The sequence below is a fragment of the Dryas octopetala genome, chromosome 8, assembly GCF_963921425.1.
Source record: "Dryas octopetala chromosome 8, drDryOcto1.1, whole genome shotgun sequence".
NCBI classification, from domain to species: domain Eukaryota; kingdom Viridiplantae; phylum Streptophyta; class Magnoliopsida; order Rosales; family Rosaceae; genus Dryas; species Dryas octopetala.
The window spans coordinates 4276893-4300919 of record NC_141373.1 but is presented as its reverse complement, the minus strand read 5'-3'; the positions used below and the strand labels follow the sequence as shown (position 1 = coordinate 4300919).

The 24027-nt window shown below is 36.2% G+C and overlaps 2 protein-coding genes and 1 pseudogene across 2 annotated transcripts; all 3 read right to left on the bottom strand.

Moving 5' to 3' along the window:
* Positions 1–1631: 1631 nt before the first annotated feature.
* LOC147276230 (UDP-rhamnose/UDP-galactose transporter 3-like) lies at positions 1632–10637 on the bottom strand (annotated as a pseudogene).
* A 2488-nt stretch (positions 10638–13125) lies between these two features.
* Positions 13126–15651, bottom strand: LOC147276229 (UDP-rhamnose/UDP-galactose transporter 2-like). The gene is made up of 5 exons (XM_086253426.1): positions 15242–15651; positions 14458–14642; positions 14162–14362; positions 13881–14042; positions 13126–13787 (listed from the first exon to the last, which is right to left on the bottom strand). Exons 1-5 carry the CDS (start codon positions 15366–15368, stop codon positions 13443–13445), a joined length of 1020 nt encoding a protein of 339 aa, XP_086109552.1. The 5' UTR covers positions 15369–15651; the 3' UTR covers positions 13126–13442.
* A 3920-nt stretch (positions 15652–19571) lies between these two features.
* Positions 19572–23593, bottom strand: AKR2 (ankyrin repeat-containing protein 2). The gene is made up of 9 exons (XM_086253291.1): positions 23357–23593; positions 23196–23237; positions 22304–22467; positions 21460–21672; positions 21202–21350; positions 20897–21065; positions 20488–20580; positions 20107–20246; positions 19572–19977 (listed from the first exon to the last, which is right to left on the bottom strand). Exons 2-9 carry the CDS (start codon positions 23227–23229, stop codon positions 19878–19880), a joined length of 1062 nt encoding a protein of 353 aa, XP_086109417.1. The 5' UTR covers positions 23230–23237; positions 23357–23593; the 3' UTR covers positions 19572–19877.
* Positions 23594–24027: the final 434 nt, after the last annotated feature.

Sequence of the window (24027 nt, the reverse complement as noted above, 5' to 3'; positions counted from 1 at the left end):
ATATTGTGGCTTTTTTCGCAAGGCATCTCAAGGTATATGAAGTAGGGGATTCACTATGGTTTCGACGCTGGCTAGTCGTGGCTACTTCAGCTTATGTTGTTGGGTTTGTTGGCTATGGAACAGGCTTTTTGCTCGATCGTCCTAAATCTGCAGGAAATTTATACAAAGGCCACAGATGCATAGCCAAAATAATGGTGTTGATGCTCAAAAATGGTAGAGCAGTCAACGTCGAGTCGAACCACGTAGGCCCGTTGACCTACCACTGAGTGGATGACACGTCGAAGTGGGGCAGGAACGGGTAGCTGGGTCCGACTGGTGAGTAGTGAGAGAGAATGATATCCAGAGCACCCTGCACAGGTACACAAAAGTGAGCGGGAAGGGCACCGGTGTGGTGCCGGCCAAAGCTTCTCCGACGCTCAAGTCAGTGTTCAGAGAGATCTGAGAGCAGAGTGAGTGAATAGTATAATAATGATTTCAGTTGTCCTTTTGTGACAAGAAGGTACCTCTTTTATAGTACCTTTGGAAGAGTGTCAACCAATCCGGTGATGACACGTGTCCTTTGTGATGACTTGCACTGTAGGAGCGCCACGTGTCACCGGTCTCGAGGATCCGAGTGAGTTGACACGGGTCGGGGCCTAGGAGGCTGGAGCTTAGGAGGCCGGAGCCTATGGGGCCGGAGCTTAGGAGGCCGGAGCCTATGGGGCCGGAGCCTAGAAGGTCAAGGCTTAGGAGGCCGGAGCCTAGCGGGGGCTTAGCTTTTGGGTCTAGGCCCAAACGACATGATGTTAAGCCTTGTGTGACTTGTCGTTATGCCCAGATGATTAATCATACGAACAAATGGTGTGTAGGTTTTTGCGCAATAATTAAATTTTGAATTTGTTAATATGGGTAATGCTAGGGGATCATGTCATTTGGCTTCCTCCCTTGATCTATTCCTCTCTCTCTCTCTCTCTCAACGATAGCTAGATTCGGCATCATCTACAACACCCCCATTATCATCTGGCTCGTGGAGTCCTACCCACGCAATCCCCCATGCGTCTTTGTCAACCCCACCAGCAACATGGTCATTGTGCGCTCTCATCCCCATGTCAATCCTGATGGCTTGGTCACTACGCTCGCAGACTAGGCCCAATTCGAATCAGAATCCAAGAAAAAGAGAGGGCTTCTCATAAAAAATTTTAGCGCAATAGTCAAAAGATGTAAAAGGGCCTCTTTTTCATAGGGAAGGGAGATTGAACTTGGATGTTGAGGAGTAATTTTACGGCCCTTTGATTTTAACACTTTGTCAACATGCTTCCACCATCATATAATTTGATCAGCTAACGATGATTTTCTCTCCTTGATCTCCATTTACAAGTATTCCAAATGCTCTCTTTAATTCCTTTTCTTATCACTAAATTTATGTACCCCATCTTTGTTCTTGGAATTTATTTAATTTCGACCTAATTGAATATTTTTAATTTTGTTATCTTGTTTAATTGTTAGACTGTCAATTAGGACCGTATATTCATATTCATGTATGATTATACAATATTCCAGAATAGAGAATTTCTATTTACTATATATCCTCTCTTTCAAATCAATGGCCATTCACCCGAATGGGATCATGTAGTTGGAATCGATCAGTGGTTTCATATCCACTTCTGACAGATTGTGTTCGTATTAGGGAGGTGGTTGGATTTAGCATTCATTTGATCATTCAGCCTCCACAGCCCAAGTGTAAACTATCATGCCCATAACAGCAAGAGCCATCCCAAGCATGTTTTTAAGTATGAGCTTTGAATCAAAGAGTAGCCACCCCAATGTCAGGACACACATTGTTTTCATGTGGCCTAAAACCTGGAATGAGACTGCTGAGAAGCGTCCAATGCAGAGGTACTGACTAACCTTGCCGAATACTGCTATAGAGGATGAGAGTAGCATCAAAATCTGCACACACATTCGTAGATGTTAGACAATTATTGGACCGAAATTCGGGCCAGTAATGTATATCTTGCTATTGCTTTTTGCTATAGAGTATGAGGGTAGCATGAAAATCTGCATACACATTCGCAGTTGTTAGACAACCATGGACCCCGAAAACTTAAATTGTTAGAGAATACAGACATAATCAACATTAATGTATATCAAGATAACACCTGATGCCCATCCTTGCAGCCCTATTCTGTAAGACCCTTATGGACTTTGGTATTGTCCTATTTGGATAATCAACTAAATGCTAAACTTGAGAAGCAAGTAACAGGAGTTCACATCAATACAGAACTAGTTCATAATTCATTAGGTATCCTAAACCTATATGAACTAGGATTACTTAGTTGTTTATGCTATTAGCTAACAGCTGGACACAATCATAAGCAAGTCTTTATATAGGAGTCTAACTAGGATTGATAAGAGTTACCTTAGTGGGAGGACACTCAAAATCAAGACCCTATATATAGCACAGGTCCCTGACCACACAGACTGACCAAGCATTTAGACCACTGCCCCTCTCGAGTGAAGCTTTTCAAGGACTGTGTTGGTTGGAAGACTGGTGCACTCAGACTAACAAACAAGCACTTGGCGTGCATCTTGTTTGCTGCTTATCCCCTGCAATCACCATGGCATCATCAGGTCAGTAACTTGTGTTTATTGTGCTTATAGAATAACCATACATTGAACAACATATTTGTTTGGCTGTGTGTGTGTGTATTTTAGATGTACAAAGTTAAACTTACATGTGGTATCAGAGCTTACTCAAACACACAGTTAAATAAAATCAGACTTTAAGGTTGTCATTGATTTCAGTCAACAGAATTCAGTTCTCTTTTAATCTTTAAGGTTTTTTCTATACTTGAGTCACTATAAGTTCATATGCTTAGTTATTTATTATTCCATCTGATTCTGGACAACATGCGTAGATTATAGGTTTGGCTTAATATGCATGTTATAGTTTGTTATTTATCTGCCATAAATAAATGATTGCTTGTTGTTTATTTGTATATGTACACTCTCTTTACTCATCAGAATCAGTAATTCATTATACATAAGTTTAAATAAAGTTTTTTCCAAATGATCATCAGTTTGTGATTGAATATATTTTGATCATCAGCACTCATCATGACAGATATAATAAATCCTTCTGCATGCTAAGTTCTGTGATCAATACATCAGTTTTTCAAAATCACATACAGACAATTCCGCATATTTTAGGTGTTCATATATGTATAATAAAATTTCAGTCATGAACATCTACAATACAGAATTGACATGTGACATCCAATTATGGAACCAGTTTCTTCTTTTGGTCATGCTTTCTGCTGGACAAATTGCAGGAGCATATCCAAAACAAGGGTTCTCATAAAAGGATGGAAACATGATATGGTTATATGTTTTCTTTATTACATGGACAGACCAAATAAGTTCCATGTACTAAAAGAACACATTCAGTTTCGGATATGATTTTATCATATTTGTTATAATCAAAGTTTTTTAGTATCTTTTCATTCATTGAGGTTTTACATGCAGCATCTTTAAGTTTTTCAAGCATTGAGCCTCTGAATGGCCACAATTTCAAAAAGTGGAAACAAGATATTGAGATTGTACTAGGCCTGAATGACTTGGATTTGGCATTGAGGGAAGATAAACCACCTGTACTGACAGCTGCCAGCAGCAGAGATGAAAAGGCTAAGTTTGATAAATGGGAAAAGGCCAACAGAATGTCACTTTTGATCATGAAAAGAAACATGGCAGATATAGTTAAAGGGGGAATTGAGGACAATGACACAACTAAGGGCTATCTTGAGTCTATTGGTGAGAAATATAAGGAATCTGAAAAGGCTGAGACAAGCAATCAAATGTGTACCCTGACAAATAAGAAATTTGATGGGACAGGAAGTGTGAGGGAATATATCATGTCTCTTATTGACACTGGGGCTAAGTTGAAAGCCTTGAAAATACCTATTGCAGATGAGTTTATAGTTCATCAAGTCCTAATGTCTCTACCACATGAATATGAGCATTTAACTGACATCTACAGTGCTCTTCAAGAAAAATGGAGCCTCAATGATTTGATTGGCAATTGTGTTAAGGTAGAGGAGAAATTAAAAAAGGGAAAGGCAGTCATGGATGTCAATTTCATGCAGAAGGCTAATGGTGGAAGGAAAGGATTCAAAAACAACAAAAAGGATTTTCAGCCAAGATCAAAAGGCATAGACCATAGTGCTAACAGTTCCAAATCCACTCCTAATGGCCTTAAGGCAGTGAAAACAACAACATTTAAGTGTTTTCATTGTCATAAAGTAGGTCATTTTAAGAAGGACTGTGAGAAATGGAAGGCTTGGATGACTAAGAAAGGTAGTTTTCATTGTTTTTACTTGGAAGTTCATTTAGTTGACTCTCCTATTAATTCTTGGTGGATTGATACAGGCTCACCCATACATATTGCAACTTCTTTGCAGGGTATCACAAGAAGGAGAACACCAAGGAAGGATGAAGTCATGATTCGAGTAGGCAATGGGATGCAAGTAGCAGTCAAAGCCGTAGGAGCTGTTAGCATTAGATTAGGATCTGGTTTTGTCTTAGTTTTAGATGAAGTTTTTGTAATCCCATCTTTAAGTAGGAACTTGATTTCAGTGGTTCAATTAGTCAGGAAACATTTTGAATTTACAATCAATAAGAACAGTTTGGATTTGTTTTATGATTCTACTATTGTTGGTTCTGCTGTGCTAATAAATGATCACTGGAAATTACAAAGTACTGAAACAAAAGATGTTCATATTCTATCTGCAAACAAACGAACAAGGACAACTGAAAGTTTTGCTATCTTATGGCATAAAAGGCTGGCACACATATCCAAAGAAAGGATGAAAATTCTAATTAAAGAACATATTATTCCAGACCTTGATTTCTCAGATTTTGGGGATTGTGTTGAATGTATAAAAGGAAAAACCTCTAGTTTTCGAAAGAAAGGTGCAACAAGAAGCAGTGAGTTACTTGAGATTATTCACACAGACATATGTGGACCTTTTTCGACACCCACCATCTGCAAGAATTCATATTTTATTCTTTTCATTGATGATTTTTCCAGATTTTGCACTTTGTATTTGATATCCGAAAAATCACAATCTTTGGATGCTTTCAAAATTTTCAGAACAGAAGTAGAAAAACAGATTGGGAAGCAAATCAAAATTGTTAGGTCTGACAGGGGAGGAGAATTCTATGGAAAATATAGTGAAGCTGGACAACATCTAGGACCTTTTGCAAAGTATTTACAGCAGCATGGCATAAGAGCTCAATACACCACACCTGGGACTCCCCAGCAAAATGGTGTTGCTGAAAGGAGAAACAGAACCCTTATGGAAATGGTAAGAAGTATGATGAGCATGGCTGGATTGCCTAAGTTTCTATGGGGAGAGGCTTTGAAAACTGCAAACTATGTGTCAAATAGGGCCCCAAGCAAGATCTTGAACAAAACCCCATTCGAATTATGGACAGGAAGAAAACCTAAGCTACTTCATCTGCATGTATGGGGCTGCAAGGCTGAAGCAAAATTGTATAATCCTGAAATAAAGAAGTTGGATTCTAGAACAACAAGTGGATTTTTCATTGGTTATCCAGAAAAATCAAAAGGATTCAGGTTCTATTGTCCTTCACTTGGTTCAAGAATTGTAGAAACCAACACTGCAAGGTTTATTGATGAATCAGTCTCATCAAATGAGCATGAATCAGATGATTTTGAATTAGAAGAACCTTTTGATGACAAACAATTTCAGGATAGGAATTTAGAATTAAGTTTCTCAATTCCAGATCACACTATTGTTGCATCAAATAATCAGGAAATTTTAACACCTCAACAAGATTGTGATGTTGAAAATTTTCCTGCTGAAGCTCAAAACCATTTGGCAGCCCAAATAGAAGAAATTCAGGATGTACAGCAGATTGTGGAGATACCTAGAAGACAGTCTACTAGGCAAAGGAAGTCGGCCTTGTCAAGTGATTACATACTATATTTGCAAGAAGTTGAATTTGATGTTGGAGAAGAAACAGACCCGAGAAACTACACACAGGCAGTAAACAATGCAAATTCTAAACAGTGGCTCGATGCAATGGAAGCAGAGATAAGATCGATGTATGAGAATGCAGTGTGGGAATTGACTGAGATACCTCAAGGTTTTAAAGCAGTAGGTTGTAAGTGGATTTTTAAAACAAAGAAGAACCCTGATGGAAGCATAGAGAGATATAAAGCAAGGTTAGTGGCTAAAGGATTCACACAAAAGGAAGGGATTGATTACAATGAGACATTCTCACCTGTATCAAGTAAGGATGCATTTAGAGTCATTATGGCTCTAGTAGCACATTTTGACATGGAATTGCACCAAATGGATGTCAAAACTGCTTTTCTAAATGGAGAGCTTGAAGAAGAAATCTATATGGTTCAACCAGAAGGTTTCATAAAGGAAGGCAATGAACATTTGGCTTGCAAATTAAGAAAATCCATTTATGAACTCAAACAAGCATCAAGACAGTGGTATGTTAAATTTGATTCAATTATCACATCTTTTGGTTTTCAAGAAAATCCATCAGATGAATGCATATATCTAAAGTTGAGTGGGAGTGCTTTCATTTTCCTAGTGCTTTATGTGGATGATATCCTACTGGCCAGCAGCAACAAGAAACTGTTATTTGAAACAAAGACTTTCTTATCGGAAAATTTTGAAATGAAGGATCTTGGAGAGGCTTCGTATGTGTTGGGAATTGAAATCAAGAGAGACAGGAAGAATTTTTTACTGGCCTTATCGCAAGAAGCTTACATTAAAAGAGTACTTAAGAGGTTTGACATGGTAAATTGCAAGCCTGGTGATTCACCAATGTCAAAAGGAGATAAGTTCAGTAAGAACCAATGCCCCACAAATGATCAAGAGAGATCATTCATGAAAGACAAGCCCTATGCATCACTTGTAGGATCTGTGATGTATGCTCAAATGTGTACTAGGCCTGATTTGGCTTTTGCTGTAGGAATGTTAGGCAGATATCAAGTTGATCCAGGTCAAGCACACTGGATTGCAGGCAAGAAAGTCCTCAGATATCTACAAAGAACAAAGGGACACATGCTGGTTTACAGGAGGGTTGAAAATCTAGAGCTAATTGGATATTCTGATTCAGATTTTGCAGGGTGTGAAGATAGCTTGAAGTCAACTACTGGATATGTTTTTATTTTTGGTGGAGCTGCAATCTCTTGGAAAAGTGTTAAACAAACGTTGATTACAACTTCTACTATGCAGGCAGAGTATGTGGCAGTCTATGAGGCATCAATCCATGCTATTTGGCTAAAGAATTTCATGATAGAAACCAAGGTAATAAAAACTATAGCTGATCCCATAAAGATATACTGTGACAACAGTAGTGCAGTGAGTTTTTCTAAGAATAGTAAAAGAACATCCAAGTCCAAGCATATTGGAACCAAGTTTCTGTTGGTTAGAGAAAAAGTGAGAGAAGGTGAGTTACAAATTGAATTTGTTAGTACTCAAGATCAGCTGGCAGATCCTTTTACTAAAGCATTACCAGTGGGAGTTTTCAAAAGACATGTCAGAAATATGGGAGTATTTGAAGAATTTGGTGCTGCAATTGAGTGGGAGCCATGAGAAGAGTGGGAGTTATTTTCTATGTTTATTACTGGTGCTGTTTTCTTACAGGTTTAGTGTTATGAATTTTAGAAATTAAGCTATCATAATTTTCAGTTTGTAAGCTTGATTTATTAACAATAGAAATTTGTTTTAATTTTCAGTTTATGTTTTTTCGAAGATAATATGCAAATACAGTTGCATAATCTGGTATAAGCATGCATACCATAAATAATGATTATGCATCACTTTGTCTATCTACAGCTATCTTATTAAAAAGTTAAGAGTATTGCATCTAGTTTCGCAATACATACATTAGGACCAAGTTTGCAAATTTCAGAATTGTTATCAGCTTTGCAAACTCATTTCATTCTTATGTCCAGTAATGACTAAGGTGAGATATAAGGTTGGACATTAATGATTATGAGTTGTTCAGACAACAGTTGTCCGAGTACCTCTCATGGTCTAATGTTCAAGGATTTATGTCTTGACTAAGTTGGTCTAAGTTAGAGTATGGTTGATCACTCCAGCGCATCTACAGGTTACTTACTGAATTATTAGTGAATCGGTCGATTAAGAACAATACCAGTCCAAGTGGGAGAATGTAAGACCCTTATGGACTTTGGTATTGTCCTATTTGGATAATCAACTAAATGCTAAACTTGAGAAGCAAGTAACAGGAGTTCACATCAATACAGAACTAGTTCATAATTCATTAGGTATCCTAAACCTATATGAACTAGGATTACTTAGTTGTTTATGCTATTAGCTAACAGCTGGACACAATCATAAGCAAGTCTTTATATAGGAGTCTAACTAGGATTGATAAGAGTTACCTTAGTGGGAGGACACTCGAAATCAAGACCCTATATATAGCACAGGTCCCTGACCACACAGACTGACCAAGCATTTAGACCACTGCCCCTCTCGAGTGAAGCTTTTCAAGGACTGTGTTGGTTGGAAGACTGGTGCACTCAGACTAACAGACAAGCACTTGGCGTGCATCTTGTTTGCTGCTTATCCCCTGCAATCACCATGGCATCATCAGGTCAGTAACTTGTGTTTATTGTGCTTATAGAATAACCATACATTGAACAACATATTTGTTTGGCTGTGTGTGTGTGTATTTTAGATGTACAAAGTTAAACTTACATATTCTGCACGTGAAGAGCCAAAAAAATGCAAACCAGCATAAACGTGGGAAATGGGAATTGATGGTTTTGAAAGCAGGACATTTTGCAAACTAATGTTCTAATATCGTGTTAGGTAATCACTAGAGCTTAAAAGTTTAAACTGTTAGGGAATGTGCTATCAATTAATGTATATTAAGTCGACGATGCATATCTAGCACAACTTCATTAGAACGTCAGAAGAACACAAGAAGATCAAATAGGCTACAAGCATGCAAAAAAGGAAATTTGAGAGAGTACATAAGGACTTACAAATGCACCAGAAGACAACTTATAACTTGATAGTTTGCCAGTAAGGTAGTAATCAACGAATGGACCAAGAACAAGAAGGGAGAGAGCTTGTACTGGAGCTGTCTTGCTGAGCAATTCAAAAGACCCCATTGAGTATTTCTTCTGTAAAGACCCTATTAACTGTTCCTCAGGGAAAAAAAAAAAAAAAAAGAAGAAGAAAAAATAGAACACGAAGTCAGAGTCACATTCATAGTAAATATAATCCAAAGGAAGGAGGAGGAATTTGAGTGATACACACAATTTGTTGCAAGGATGTACACAAGACAACCACACAAGAACAGAGGAAACCTTTAGCATTTACTTTCACTTCAGTCACTGTGCAGATACTCACACCTTTAACCACCATTGCCACAGCCATCTTGGCTTTCCTTGAAAATTGTTTCTCATGAAGAATCCATTCCATCACACACACCACAGGAATCAAGCTCAACTTCGATATCTACACACCATAATACCAGTTAGTGTTGGAGATCTGTAATCCCATATTGGCAGTGAATATCTAGCCTTAAGATTTATAAGCGACTATTAGCTGTTGATGTGTGTATGACTAACTCTGACTGTAGTATTTACACATATCAATGACTTACAGTCGCTTACACTCGCGTGGAGTACTAATATCATAGTTAGGACCAACAAAATGACATATGCACCTGAAAAAATCCTGGAGAGTTTAGCATGAGGATGAAGTTCATCCCAATGATTGAGGCATTGGCTACAATTGAGAACCGAAGAAGCTCCCACAGAGGAACATGCTTCGGTGCAGAGTAACCAGCGGCATTTGACGCCAAACAAACCAATGTGGTCACAGAATAGTGGAAGCTACACAAAGTTGTAGCTGCAGGAAATTAAGCAAGTTAATTACTAAATATATGCTCTTGCAAACATCTCTAATGAGATCCTAATTTGTTTGCTCTCACATCCATAAATATATGATACCAATGTGATAGAAAAAATGTTGTAAAAATAGTTTTATATATGTTTTCTGTTAAGCTATTTGGCACTGCAATTGTACCATATATAGTGATTTGTGATCCTCATCTGAGTAATGTTATGTACTTATGGAGACCACTCTTTATGAGGATAACATATATTATGTGCGTTAATGTGTATTTGTTACAATCTAATATTATGATCAGTTGTTAATCGATACATTAGCTACCATATAATTTGATTAGTTAATCTGGTCCCACTATACTTCATCGATCCCTAATGTTATGCACACTTGTAATGCAATAAATTTCATGGGATAGAATATGGAGATTAAATAATGGCAATTACAAAAGTGATGAATCAAAAATCCCTTTATTGTATTGAAATGAAATCATTTTCAAGGTTTAATGATAATAATAATCATATTTTATGGCACTAACTCATGACTAAATGATGTTAAAAATGAAGAATCTAGCTAGACGAATAACCGATCAAAGGCGAAAGCAAAGCCATGGGGGGACATGAGCTGCCTGTTAGCCATGACAATGCCCCCCGAGCTCACAACATTCATACACCATGCTCCTAAATCACACACTTCAAAAGATGATTTTCTCTCCTTGATCTCCATTTGCAAATATTCCAAATGCTCTCTTTAATTCCTTGATTATCACTTAGTTAACTCCTCTGCAGAGGCAGAGCCCCAGTGGAGTAAGTAGTGCTTGAGTTTTATAACAGAGACAGGGCAAAAAACATGCATGCATATGATATTATTGGCTGCAGCCTTCATATTCCTTTCTTTCGCTTTTCCTCTCTCCCTCTCAGCAACCAGCTGCATGTTTCTCTCATTCATCTCTTTATCTAATTAATAAATATCATAATTAGTGATCATTAATCAAATAAATTTATGCACCCCATCTTTTGGGTAGGGATCATTAATTAATACCCCCATCTTTGTTCTTGGAATTATTATTTTTTTTAGTTGTCTTTGTCTTGTTTTATTGTTAAACTTTCAATTAAGACCGTATATTCATATTCATGTATGATTATGATTTCACAAGATTAATTATAAATTTGATTAATGATTTGAAAATATAACATTTTTACATTATCAAACACGAAAACATTGCCGTTGATGTTTGTGTGTGTATAACTATATATTAAATAATATTCTCTTGCCAGACAATATGACAATGTAACATTTAAGACTGTAATTTAGCATTATTAACTAGGTGATGAAATTATATTTGAATATACAAATTTTGAAATATCTGATAAGAGATCCATTTCATTATATAGTACCTTTCTTTTTGTACACGTTTCCTTAGATCTCTTTATACACGTTGACAAATCCAAAGTCTAAACTTGTTATTCACTTCACCATTGTCACTTTCTCCTTTTTTTATTTTATTAAAAAGTACTGAAATAACTTCATCTTTCATTTTCTGGATTGCAAATTCAGTGCATGAATCTAGTACATTTTCTATAAAGGGTTTATGTGTAATTGGATTAGATCGATATCATAATCAAATTTCTATTTGATTACTGTTCTCTCATTTCTTAGGTAATTAGGAAGCAAGTAAGAAACTGTAAGTCGCAATTAAAGTTGATTTTGCAGCGAACATGAAAGAAGTACAAAAACTATCTGTACCTTATCTAGTTCCTCTGTCTCTTCTTGAATGAAGATAAGAACACAGAGAGTTGCAGGGGATAGAGATTTAGGGTGTTTGCTTTTTGGAATATTGAGGCTCACCAACAATGGTGATTTCACAACTGCATTCAGAAAGGGACGTCATCGATGGATGCAGATGAAATTGGCATTCCCATTTTCACAAAATCAAGTTTCTAATTCTACTTCATTTGTTCCTGGTTTTGGTGACATTTGATAATGAAGAGAATAGTGAGCTTTTCTCAACCATGATGAGTATCATTGGCAGATCCAGAAATTTTTCTCCTGGGGCGGGAAAATATAACCAGCTGCCTATCTTAGCTGCCTCCTTGAGACTCATTGAATATCTTATCCCCACTTTAAAGAAATTATCAATGGATAAACTCAATTCTCCCCTACATAAATTCGTTAAAGAAAATAAAAAAACGTGTCTGAAACTTCAATTTATATACATTTCTCATAAAAGGAAAAATAATTACCTATCACGAGTGTATGTAGTCTGTATGTAGTCTATGTGTCTATCTCTTTCATCACGTGACCTAACACGTAATGAGAAAGATAAATACAATAGTCGTATACACTTGTTACATGAAAATTTACTTGATATTTATATATTATATAAGGATTTATTGCGATAAATCTAAGATGTGGTCAAAATGTAGCTGACTAGCTGGTGTACATGTATGGTAGCCACTCAATCTCGAATTGCCTTACTAGCATTATCACGGTACTACTAGCTTGAATAGTTGAATCCCTTGTAGATCCAAAAATAGAATCGACTCGAAATTCCGCCCTCAATACAATTAATATTAAAAGTGACTAGCCAGCAAATAGTACAGGCATATTCTGATAAATATTCTTTAGATTCAATTATTCCTAAATTAAAAGCAATAAATTTAGATACGGGCATTCACATGTATTCTGACTCTTTTAATTGTTTATTTATTTATTACTTTTTAGAGCAACAAAGAATTCAGGCAGCCGACAACTGAGTGTAAGGTAAAGTGTATAACTGGACACTAACGAGTAACGAACTCATGTCAAAAGGCGATGGTTAGAAAGTACAAAATTGCTGATCACTTTTCCTCTTCAAAATTGGCTGAAATTTTAGTGTTCAAGTACAGCTTCGCATCCCTTGCCCAAAAAAAAAAAAAAAGTACAGCTTCGCATAATTAACATGTTTTATAATTTACACAAGTTTATAGCATAAAATTACCATCGAAGATGATGACCACACATATTATGAGTTTATTTTAAAGCCTGAGGTATATAGACAGGTTGTAAGAGACTTTCTATGAGAGGCATGGGATAGAGCATCTTCTCACAATGAGATAGGACCCACAAAACTTGAGACCCGCCTCATGGTAAGAAAATGCAGCGTAGGGCATGCCCTTCAAGAATTAGTGCATCCATCCACAAATGATTACTCCAAATATTGGCTACAACTCAATGAACAAAGAAATAAAGCATTAATTGTACTTTTTCTCTCAATACTGAAGTGCATATACAAAATATTTTTACAACCATCCACAAAATGGTTCAGCCTAAACATCATTATTAATTGCTTTCTGCCAAAATAAATAGAGAAAAAAAAATTAAACATTTTTGTGAATAAATAGAATTAGATGGTGTAAAAAGCCTGTGCTGGATGAGCAGATGAATGTCAAAGCCATGTGCTTATCTCAGATGTTTCTGTAGCATAGATTAATGAAGAGAACATAAACTGAATCCAAGAAAATGCTTTTGCCCTGAGAAAATAACGGTAACCTATGCTTTAGACTCGCCAAACTCCGCTTCTTTCAATGGACTCTCTGCTATTCCCTCCTTCAAGGGTTTCAGATCCTCTTCTGACATAGTACTAGGGAGGACCTTGGATTGCTTCTCAGCCTCCACAGCCCAACTGTACACTACCATGCCAAGAACAGCAAGAGCCATTCCAAGGCAATTTTTAAATGTGAGCTCTGAATCAAAGAGTAGCCACCCCAATGTCAGGACACATACTGTTTTCATGTGGCCTAAAACCTGGAATGAGACTGCTGAGAATCGTCCGATGCAGAGGTACTGGCTGATGTTGCAGAATACTGCTAGGGAGCATGAGAGTAGTATGAAAAACTGCACACATTGCACAGAAGATCATTAGAAATATGTTTCCTCATAAACTCATAAGCAGATTAAGATCAAATAGGCTGCATAAGAAGCACTTACAAATGCACCAGTAGACAATTTGTAATCTAAAAGAAGTTTGCCAGTAAGAAAGTAATCGATGAATGGACCGAGAATAAGAAGGGAGAGAGCTTGGATTGGAGCTGTCTTGCTGAGCAATTCAAAAGAGCCTATTGAGTATTTCTTCTGTAGGGAACCTATTGACTGTTACTCAAAGAACAAGAAAGTCCCAGATCAGCAATCATTTCAAGGTTGTTATGCCTACACTCAGAGTAATGGTATGTATATAATCAAAAGGAGGAGAAAATTTGAGAAATACGCACAATTTGTTGCAAAGATGTACACAAGATGGCCACACAAGCACAGATAAAGCCTTTAGCATTGACTTTCACATCAGTGACTGTACATATACCCACACCTACAACCACCACTGCCACAGCTATCTTGACTTCCCTTGAAAACTGTTTTCCATGGAGAATCCATTCCAACACACATACCACAGGAATCATGCTCAACTTTGATATCTGCACCATAATACCAATGAAGAAGGTCAGATGAGTAATTGAGCCTAATTGTGCTTCAAAAGAAAATGGTAAGACTAATAAACTGATATATGCACCTGATAAAATCCAACAGAGTTAAGCATGAGGCTCAAGTTCATCCCAGTGATGGAAGCATTGGCTACAAGTGAGAACCAAATAAGTTCCCATAAAGGAACATGCTTTGATGCAGAGTAACCGGTGGCATTTGACACCAGGCCAACCAATGCAGTAACAGAGAAGTGGAAGCCAGTCAAACTTGTAGCTGTAAAGAATAAAATTTCATCAATTGCAGGAAAAACCAATTTACCAAAGAACTCAATTATGTCTGTGTGACCATAGGCGTGTTCTAGCAAACACCTTCAATGGGACCATCATACGCATAGCACTACAGTGGATGATGATAAGTCAAAAAAGGCTGGCCAGAACAAAAGCTGACCAAGTGACCATGAGTTGAATAATGAGTCCAAGCGCACATGGAATATTTAATTGGAATTAAAATGAATTTTGGATCCTTCTGTATCAAATAAGTGGCCAAAAACAATAAATCAACAAAACAAAAATGAGAAAATGGGGTTCATCCTCAGAATAATGGCATCTGCAAGACTGCAAATTTCTACCACCTATTCAGGTCATTAAATTAGTCAATTAGATGAAGCTGATGAAAATTAAGGAATTCAGGAAAGAAGAAAGAAACCCAAAATTCATTGAAAGACAATAAAGGTAAATGCTTTCAACCCATTAATGGTGATGAGAAGTGAAAATGAATTATGAAATTGAGATGTCTACTCCAGATCTGAAACTAAAACAAAAGAAACAGCACAGGAAATAGATTAAAGGAGAAGAAGAAGAAGAGGAACTGACCAAAGCCAAAAGCAAAGCCGTGGGGGGACATGAGCTGCTTGTTGGCCATGATAATGCCCACAGAGCTCACAATATTCATGCCCCAAGCTCCCACATCTGACACTGGAGACTTCTTTTCCTTCTCCATTTCTGCAATTCCAAGCTGATGAGTAAACCCAAAACCCAAATTCTCTCTTACCCTCCTAATTTCTTTGGATCTTTTCTTTTGGGGTTTTGTTTATTTGTGTGTATATTATAAAGAGGGGAGAGGTGGACAACCAAAGAAGACAGAGTGCAGGCCGCTATATGCAAAGCACTCACTCAGCTCTTCTCCGGCAGGCAGAGAGAGTTCGAGTTTTATAAGATGGACAAGGCAAAAACCAATATAAAATGACAAAAGAGAAGGCTAGGCTATAATTTTTTTTTTTGGTCGAAAGGCTAGGCTATATTGTCTGGCTTCATATTCCTTTTCTTTTGCTTTTGCTGTCTCTCTCAGCAATCCAGCATGTTACCCTCATGGCCTCACCTCCATTACAATTAATAAATATAAAGGATTAATTATTAATTATTGACCATTAATAATCAAATTTAACTATTTAAGTAAGTGGGGATGATTTAGGACAGTTTGGTATTGCTGTGAGGAAAAACAGATGTGAAGTAAAATAACTGTGAAGTAAAGTCAGCTGTAAAGTAAAGCAGTTGAGTGTTTGGTAAATTATGTTTTCAAAAATTTTGTGAATGCAAAAAACAGTATTAAAGTGTTTGGTAAATGTTAATGTAAAAATATTGTGACTGTGTATAATTACTAAAATGAACATGATGTTGAAAGTGTCTTTCACTTATTTGTTTGGTAAAACAAAAATGTTTTTTTTTACTTATTTTTAAATTTGTGGCTACAAATTTTTATTAGCATTAATTTTTTTAAGAACAACATTATTAAATAAGTATGCCTATTATTTTTTTAGGTATATTATAATTTTAATCATACAAATAAAGTATAATAATTAATTATCACAATATAAAATATAATTAACACTGGATATATTTTTTAATTTAAAATAAACAAATAAAAATTATAAAAATCAATAAGGGTATTATGGGTAAAATAAAATATTCATTATTGTTGTGATTCACTGCAGCTTTCAAAAGCACCTAGAAACCTACTTTCTGTTTTTGCTGTGGGAAGTTGAGAATTGTGGGGTCAAGCAGTTTTTTATTTTTTTACCAAACACCAAAACTGCTATAGGTGATTGAGAATTGTCATCCACAACAGCTTTTGGGTCCTCCACCGCAATCTCAAACGAAGCCTTAGTATTTACTCATTTCCCTTTTTCCAATCATATTGGAATTATTTTGAGAAAAATTTCACTGACTCACTCTTTTATCAGATTTGATAAAATTTAGATACTTAAAATCTCATTTAGTGTTTTTCATAAGATGCGGAATTCTATATTATTTTTACGACAATGCTACAGCTAATAAGGTACGTACATATAAGTCAACAGAAAAATTCACGGAAAATAATGAAGGGAGAGAAGAAGGGGATTTATCAATTAAGTAAATCAAGGAAGTTATAGCCTATAGGAGGTGATTTGGATATGATTAAAGTTTTCCACTTTCCTTTCTCATTATTTCAAAGTCTCTTTCTTCTTTTCCTTTTTTCCAAAAAAAGAAAAGAATAGATAAACAGAGGTGAAGTGAGAATGCGAGACGTTCCTCCAATAAGTACTAACAAAACAGCGGAGACACTCCAGATTTGCCTTTACGTGTTTCAGTGTTGAAATGCAAATTCACGCGTTTAATGGAGTTTTTTAGTAGGCATGTAACAGATCTGAGAAAAAGGACCCACAAGTGAGAAATTGATTAGAACTTTAGAAGCAACCCACGTTTTGCAAATTCTCATTTCCGTCCCCAGAAAAATCTTGAGTTTTCATTTTTAGTCTTACCCGTTTGACCCGGCATCCCTTTTAGATATTTGTGGAGGACCCAACTATTTCGCAGCTTTGCACTTATAATCCTCATTAGTCCCAGGAATGACACCCCATGAGGCAAAGTGCTGATAACCAAACTTATTATTTTGGATCATAAAACTGCTAACATTCATGATCTTTACACGTTGGGTCATAAATTAGGACAGGGACAATTTGGGACTACTAATTTGTGCACTGAGATTTCTTCTGGCAAGCAGTATGCATTTAAGTCTTATCTCCAAGAGGAAGTTGATCTCAAAGGAAGATGTGGTGATGAAGCTACACTACTTAAAAAACTCAAAATACACCAACTCCTGCATGACATATGCTATTTATCTCGAATAAATTGATTGAATTAAGGGTATATTTTAAATTTTGTAACTATTAAAAAATTACATAGATGAAATTGATACAATTGAAATTACAAAAGTAAAACTTAACTCAAACAATAAGGATTACAAACATATTTTGACCTTCACAATATATCCTACATTTTCTCCACCTACAAGACACTACACATGTCCCTCAAAAACATTAGTTTTGGTAAACATTGGTTAAAGACACTATTATAATTTCTTTTTACATCGGAGGAAATTGAATCCTAAATCTAATCTACTCATTACCTTTATCCTATGCACCCTCACTAAACTCATCCGAAGACACTATTGTAATTTCATCCAATTCATTTTGTATTCCACTCATGACTCAACCCACTTTCTCCCTAACTTCTATCCCACTTTTTCCCTAAATTCTATCACACACATGGTGTGTAATCCATCTAGTCAATCATTATTTAAACTTTAGTGATTTGACAATTATATGAACACCATAAACACTCTTTACTATTAGAGTTGATTTTCATACAAATAAACAAAAGTTAATTTTCTTATTCCACAATCTAAACCCACTACCTGAGGCTTATAGCTTTAGTAATAGAACACTTAAATCCATGCCTACAATAAGGGACATAATACTATTAAAAAATAAAAAATAAAACCCATGACCGAAACAAATACTATTAATCTAATACGCTTTGAGTATAATAAAAAAAAAAAAACCAACCTTGATTTTCTACTTCTCTTATAGGAACACGTGAATTTCTTATATTTTGCTTAAGAATGTGGGAACCTAATAAATCAAACATACAAAAAAATATATATATTTTTTCAAAGGCTTCCAGTTCCCTGTAATGGAAAATTGGAATTCGATTGGATGCCAATAATCGAATTTTCATCAGGGAAAAATACAATTAATTACTTTATATATATTCACACATTTTTTTTTCCTGAATATAAGCAAAAAAACAAATTATTGAGAAGTTGATTTTCCAGCGAACAAGGAAGAAAGAAACAAACTACCTTTATCCGGTTCCTCTGTCTTTTCTTCAATCATTACAAGTTTTTGGCATCGACTTAGGCCTAAATAGTTTAGATGAATTGCTGTAAGCCAAAAGTGGAATCAACCGTTTTCAGCCACCCAGCCCAGCAACTCACACGTCAGAGACTGAGAGTCATAATTGTAATGCCAACATTTTAAGAGCAATCGTGGTTTATTATCTTTTCACATACTCTTTGAAGTTTTAACAATTATATATACACCTTATAATAAGACGAAATTGTTACATATAACTCCCTATAGTAACACGAAAAATGATAAGAAATTATGCAAAAAAACATGCTAAGAGGTTAAATAGTCTAATAAGATTACTCCAGGTGTAAGGTCCAACCTCAATATAAATTTTTTATTTTATTTATTTTTTTCTCTTGTTGGGGGTTATATACAATAGTTTTGAAACCTCAGGGAGTGTATGCATAATTTTTGAAATTCCAAAGAGTGTGTAAAAAGATAATAAACCTCAAAGAATATAACTATAATTAACTCGAGCAATTACAGTGCATACATTTTTTTTATTGGGAAAATATTCATATGTTTATACAGAAAAAGACATTTTTTACTATATAAAACGTGTTTACTTACCAGTTATTATTAGTCTGTGATTCGTATTGCATATATAATGAGAGAATTCATTAAAATCTTAAAAGACTAAAAAATTCTAATAATTGTTTTTTTGGTACTTTGTGGAGGAAGCCCAAGAACAGAAAACACTGACCAAGGATGGATCTGGTCCTAGGTACAATGCGTTATTATCTCAAGAACAGTCATAGTTAAGCTTCTAGAAACATGTGATTCAATATAGAATTAATCACACGTAAACATAATATATTATCATATTTTCAAACAATGATACAAAATTCATACTTACTTATGTTTTATGTTTTATTTTTTATTTTATAAATAACTCATTATTTGGAATCCTCTTCCACCAAAAATGGTGATTTTGCATATTTAAAAGAAGAAAAAAGAATCTACAATCCCAGTCATGCAATTAATTTTCATTTTTTTTTTTCCATTTAACAATGAGTCAAATGAAATCGCAAAGTATTAATGAAGCTACTTGTCATATGGCACACAACACATTCCATGTCTCCCATCAAATTGTTTAGGTTGCTATCAAATTCTAGCAATGTAGGAATCCGAAAAGGTAAAGATAAACGCAGACAAAGCATGAGTTGTGGTGGTGATTACATCCTCACGCTAATGATCATCCAAGAAGATTGGTTCCAAACCAACGACATACGCATAACATGCACGAACCGTATCATATGCCACAATGACGACTTTGAGACTTACAGAAAGGCATCCTTCTCAAGCAACTTTAGGACGTCGTTTTGGTTGTTCAGCTTGGCAACGTCGATGGGAGTTTTGCCATCCATGTTCTGAAGAGTGCTGCAGATCCAAAAACCAAAAAGATAAGTACTTCTAAGCCTAATAGAGTGGATCAGGGTCAAATTTTATATGGAAACAATAAATTATTTGAAATGAAATTTCGAAAAAGAAAAAAAAATGTTGGCTTACACAGCTGCGCCATTCTCCAGTAGAAGTGCCACACATTCCTTCCTGCCATAACCGGCTGCATAATGAAGTGCCGTGTTTTTATTCTTATCCAGAGCATCCACCCTTGCTCCAGCCTCAAGCAGAACTTGCGCACACTTCACCTGAAATGAGATGATATGTATCTAAATAAATACCTCCAAATAGCAAAAGCCAAAAACATTTCTGGAGGACTGTATGCAATTCTTCCAAGAATTAGTTTTAGCAGTACCTCATATCAGAACTTTATGATTTACCCCATATGCAAAAAAAGTCTATCACCCAATGATAACAAATACTGGCTTACAGAAACAAGCAATTGAGAAAAAAGAGAGGGGAAAGCTTCACTTTTAGAGATTTTCATACCTCGCCATATCCACATGCAAAATGCAATGCTGTCCTTCCTTCTGAATCTTCCTCATCCTTGTCAGCACCAGCTGCTAGGGCAGTTTTCAAACCCTAATTGACAGAGAGTGAAAATTTAATCGCTTGCACATCTTCTAAGTTAAATCTTAGTAGCCTCTCTTGTACCAAAAGAAAAATTGGCACCCACCCTCTGCTAAATTCGTATCTCCATAGAAACTTTATAGTAAATTTTAATACATCCTTTTCTTGCACATTTATAAACAGAAGATTTTTTCTGAATCGATATAAGAGAATGTCTGACATTTTCTACTAATCATAATCATTTCAATTGCAGAATTTCTTATAAACAACTAAACACAACAAAATGGCACATGAAGGGGGAATATAAGCAGACAATGGTGTGTTCTACCTCCACATCACCAACACTAGCAGTGTGATGAACAATTGATTCATCCTCATTTCCAGCATCTTCTGCTTCTTCTGGTCCAGAAGTATCAGCAGAAGTGGCTGCATCTCCTGAAACTGCAAGACCCATTGCTTCTCCCAACTTCTGCAGAACCTCTTTATCATTCCAGTACCTGAAATAGTAGAATTTTCTTTAGCTCAACCAAAGTTCACAATCAATTAAACCCAACCCCAATACCATGTCAAGAAGAAGAATGTTATAGCTCCATCATATATTTCTATTTCTATAACAAACCTAGCATTACTAACCTCATCATGGCCTCAGGACCACCAGTCTCTATCTCTTCTAAAATAGGCTTCAAAGAAGGATCTTCTTTGATACGTGACATGCGTTCCTCAAGCTGATCTTTGTTCGATGGATTTGCAAAACTCTCAAGCATAGTATTCATAGATGGATCCTGTTGTAGCAAAATTAATAAGATTGAAATTTAATCAACCAGATAACTTCCTTGTACATGAGTAAGAATAAAACAAGTACAGTTATACACGGCAAAAGACCACAAATACCTGCATCAATGCATTACCGAGGCGCTCAGCCATGGTCATAAATTGAGGATTCTGCATAACCTGTTGCATGGTGGAATAGTATTGTTGACTATCAAACTGAGGAACACCATCATCAACTGAGGCACCTTGAAAAGTTTTCTGAAGTTGGTCTGCCATTTGGTTGAATGAAGGATCTTTTGCTATCTGTTCAGCTAGTTCCTTAATGCTTGGATCCTGTATATATCAATTGAACTTCAGATCTCAAGCTCTTGAGTCGTGAAAATCAAAAGTAAAAAAAATATATATATGCACAGAGAGAGAGAGAGAGACAGAGGAACAAGAGTACTTGACCTGTCATATGAAAGTGACCAACATTAAAAATTTTACAATTTTACTAGTCTCTTGAATTTTGGAATTCCATTACTTACCAAAATCAAATCCTAAAATTAACGTCAACATTTGAATTCTTTCCTCATCATCAAAATTGGCCCACCCAAGACACAACAAGTTGGACCCTGAGGTGGCATAGTGTCTCCCCATTCTATATCCAGGCAGCATGTATCCTAACATCCAGCTCGCCCCCATTACTATAATGTATTCAAAATGTTGAGAATTGGATGACATGATGCACATTCCAGCATGACAATTAAGTGGGAGAAAGCACATGTGCGTCTAGAGAGAGCAGAAGGAGAGTTGAATAAATTCTATATTGTTTGCTAGCAATTAATCAAAACATAATTTTAAAATAAGATAAATTATCACCCTTCTGTGATGCAAAAAAAACTCTTCTATGTCCTTCCCTGCTCGGTCATTCATATGTTTTTTTAAACCCAAGGACAATAGACAATAGAAGAAGTAACCATACATTAAGCAAGCCAGTCATGGCCGAGAAATCAAAAGGATTTGGAGGAGCAAATCCAGCTTCAGGAAGTGGAAAAGGGGAAGTAGCTCTTGTCTGTTCTGTCTGTGACTCCCCAGTCGATGTTTCAGATTTGGTACTTTTGTCCTCTGTTGATGATGGCTTGTCGCCTGAGAAATATAAGATGAACGTGAGAATGGTATACTCAAAAACTTAAGGTCCAAAAGACATGGAATGATCTTATGCAAAAAATGTTATTGAAAAAATGCAACTATGTAACTCCCCTTGCATCCAGTTGCAATGAGAAAGACAATTGCTAAGTAAAAAAGGACAAGGGAAATAATTTTCCAACTAACCCATTATCAAGCTTCACTATAATACAAAAGAAACCAATTGCTCGTGCTATGTTATTGTAGACTAAGAACAGTTACAGCCCCAACATATTCTTCCAGATTATTTACAACGGGATTACTATAGTAATATTCTATAACAATTTTTCAATTTTCCGGTACAAAACGTATGCATCAGTTCAACAAGAACCTCAGTTTTGACTACATGGGTGAGATACATAAAGCCAAATCACTTCACCATTCAACACTACCCTTGGTGCTATAAATCTGAATAAAAAAACCAATTCATAAAACTGCCATCACTGAGCTAGTATATGATCATAATTTGAAAATCAAAACAAATTGAAGAAAAAAATGAAGCTTTCTCTCTTGTAACCCCTAAAACCAATCTCACTCTCACTTATTCACATATCCCAATTCCCAAGCCACCTCCTAGATAGAGATGTTCTAGATTAATCAAACTGATGGCAATTACAGCAACCAAGCTACGCTGCAATAGCTAATTCAAATCAATACACAACAATCATAACAAACACACAGCACCGTACCAGCAGGCAAATCCTTCTGCGCACTCGAAGCCATGAGAACGCCTGAATCGACAGACAAAGAAAGCAATCAGAGATCAAAACTCAAAACCAAACAGCTACATGAAGACTCGAAAATTGAAATATAAGCGATCAGAAGAAAGAGAGAAGTGTGAAATTGGAACCTGATCCTGATGCGATGCGGTGGGATTGAAGAGGAAGAGTGAAGAAGCAGAGGTCCTCCGCAGCACGCAAAGAGAATACTCTGAGAGATCCTCACTCGGTCGACTCGGTCGCTGGCTCGCTAGCTCGGGCGATTCACAACAACAACAACCAACCCTATTGAGAGCTATTGACTATTATTGTGCTGTGAAATGAATTTGATGAGTTTTTATCTATCGTATCGTATCAGCTCTCAGCTCTCTCGCCACCGATTATCTCTACACCGCTCTGTGGGCCATCTCAATCCTCATCTTCCCAATTTCCCAAACGAATGGCTCTTGCCTCTACACCAAAATTACTCTTTTGCCTTTTGGGCTTGCAACCGCTTGGCCCAGTTTCTCAACTCTTGGGCCCAAAAGTACAATCAAGTGAATCATGTCTCAAACGTACGATCAGTGTATTAGTTCATATAGTTACAACTTCCAAATTAGACTATAATAGTGACCCATTTACAGTTTGTCACACTTGTATACCAAGAAAACGTAGAACTTAAAGGTTCAAGCCTTCTTGTGAGCAATTTGAGTCACATATACCTTGCTTTGCAGCCAAGAGGAAGAAAGGTATCTCTACAATGAGGTTTCCTACAAAATATTTCGTGTAGAACTAAGGATCTATTAGGCCATTAATGAGAGTA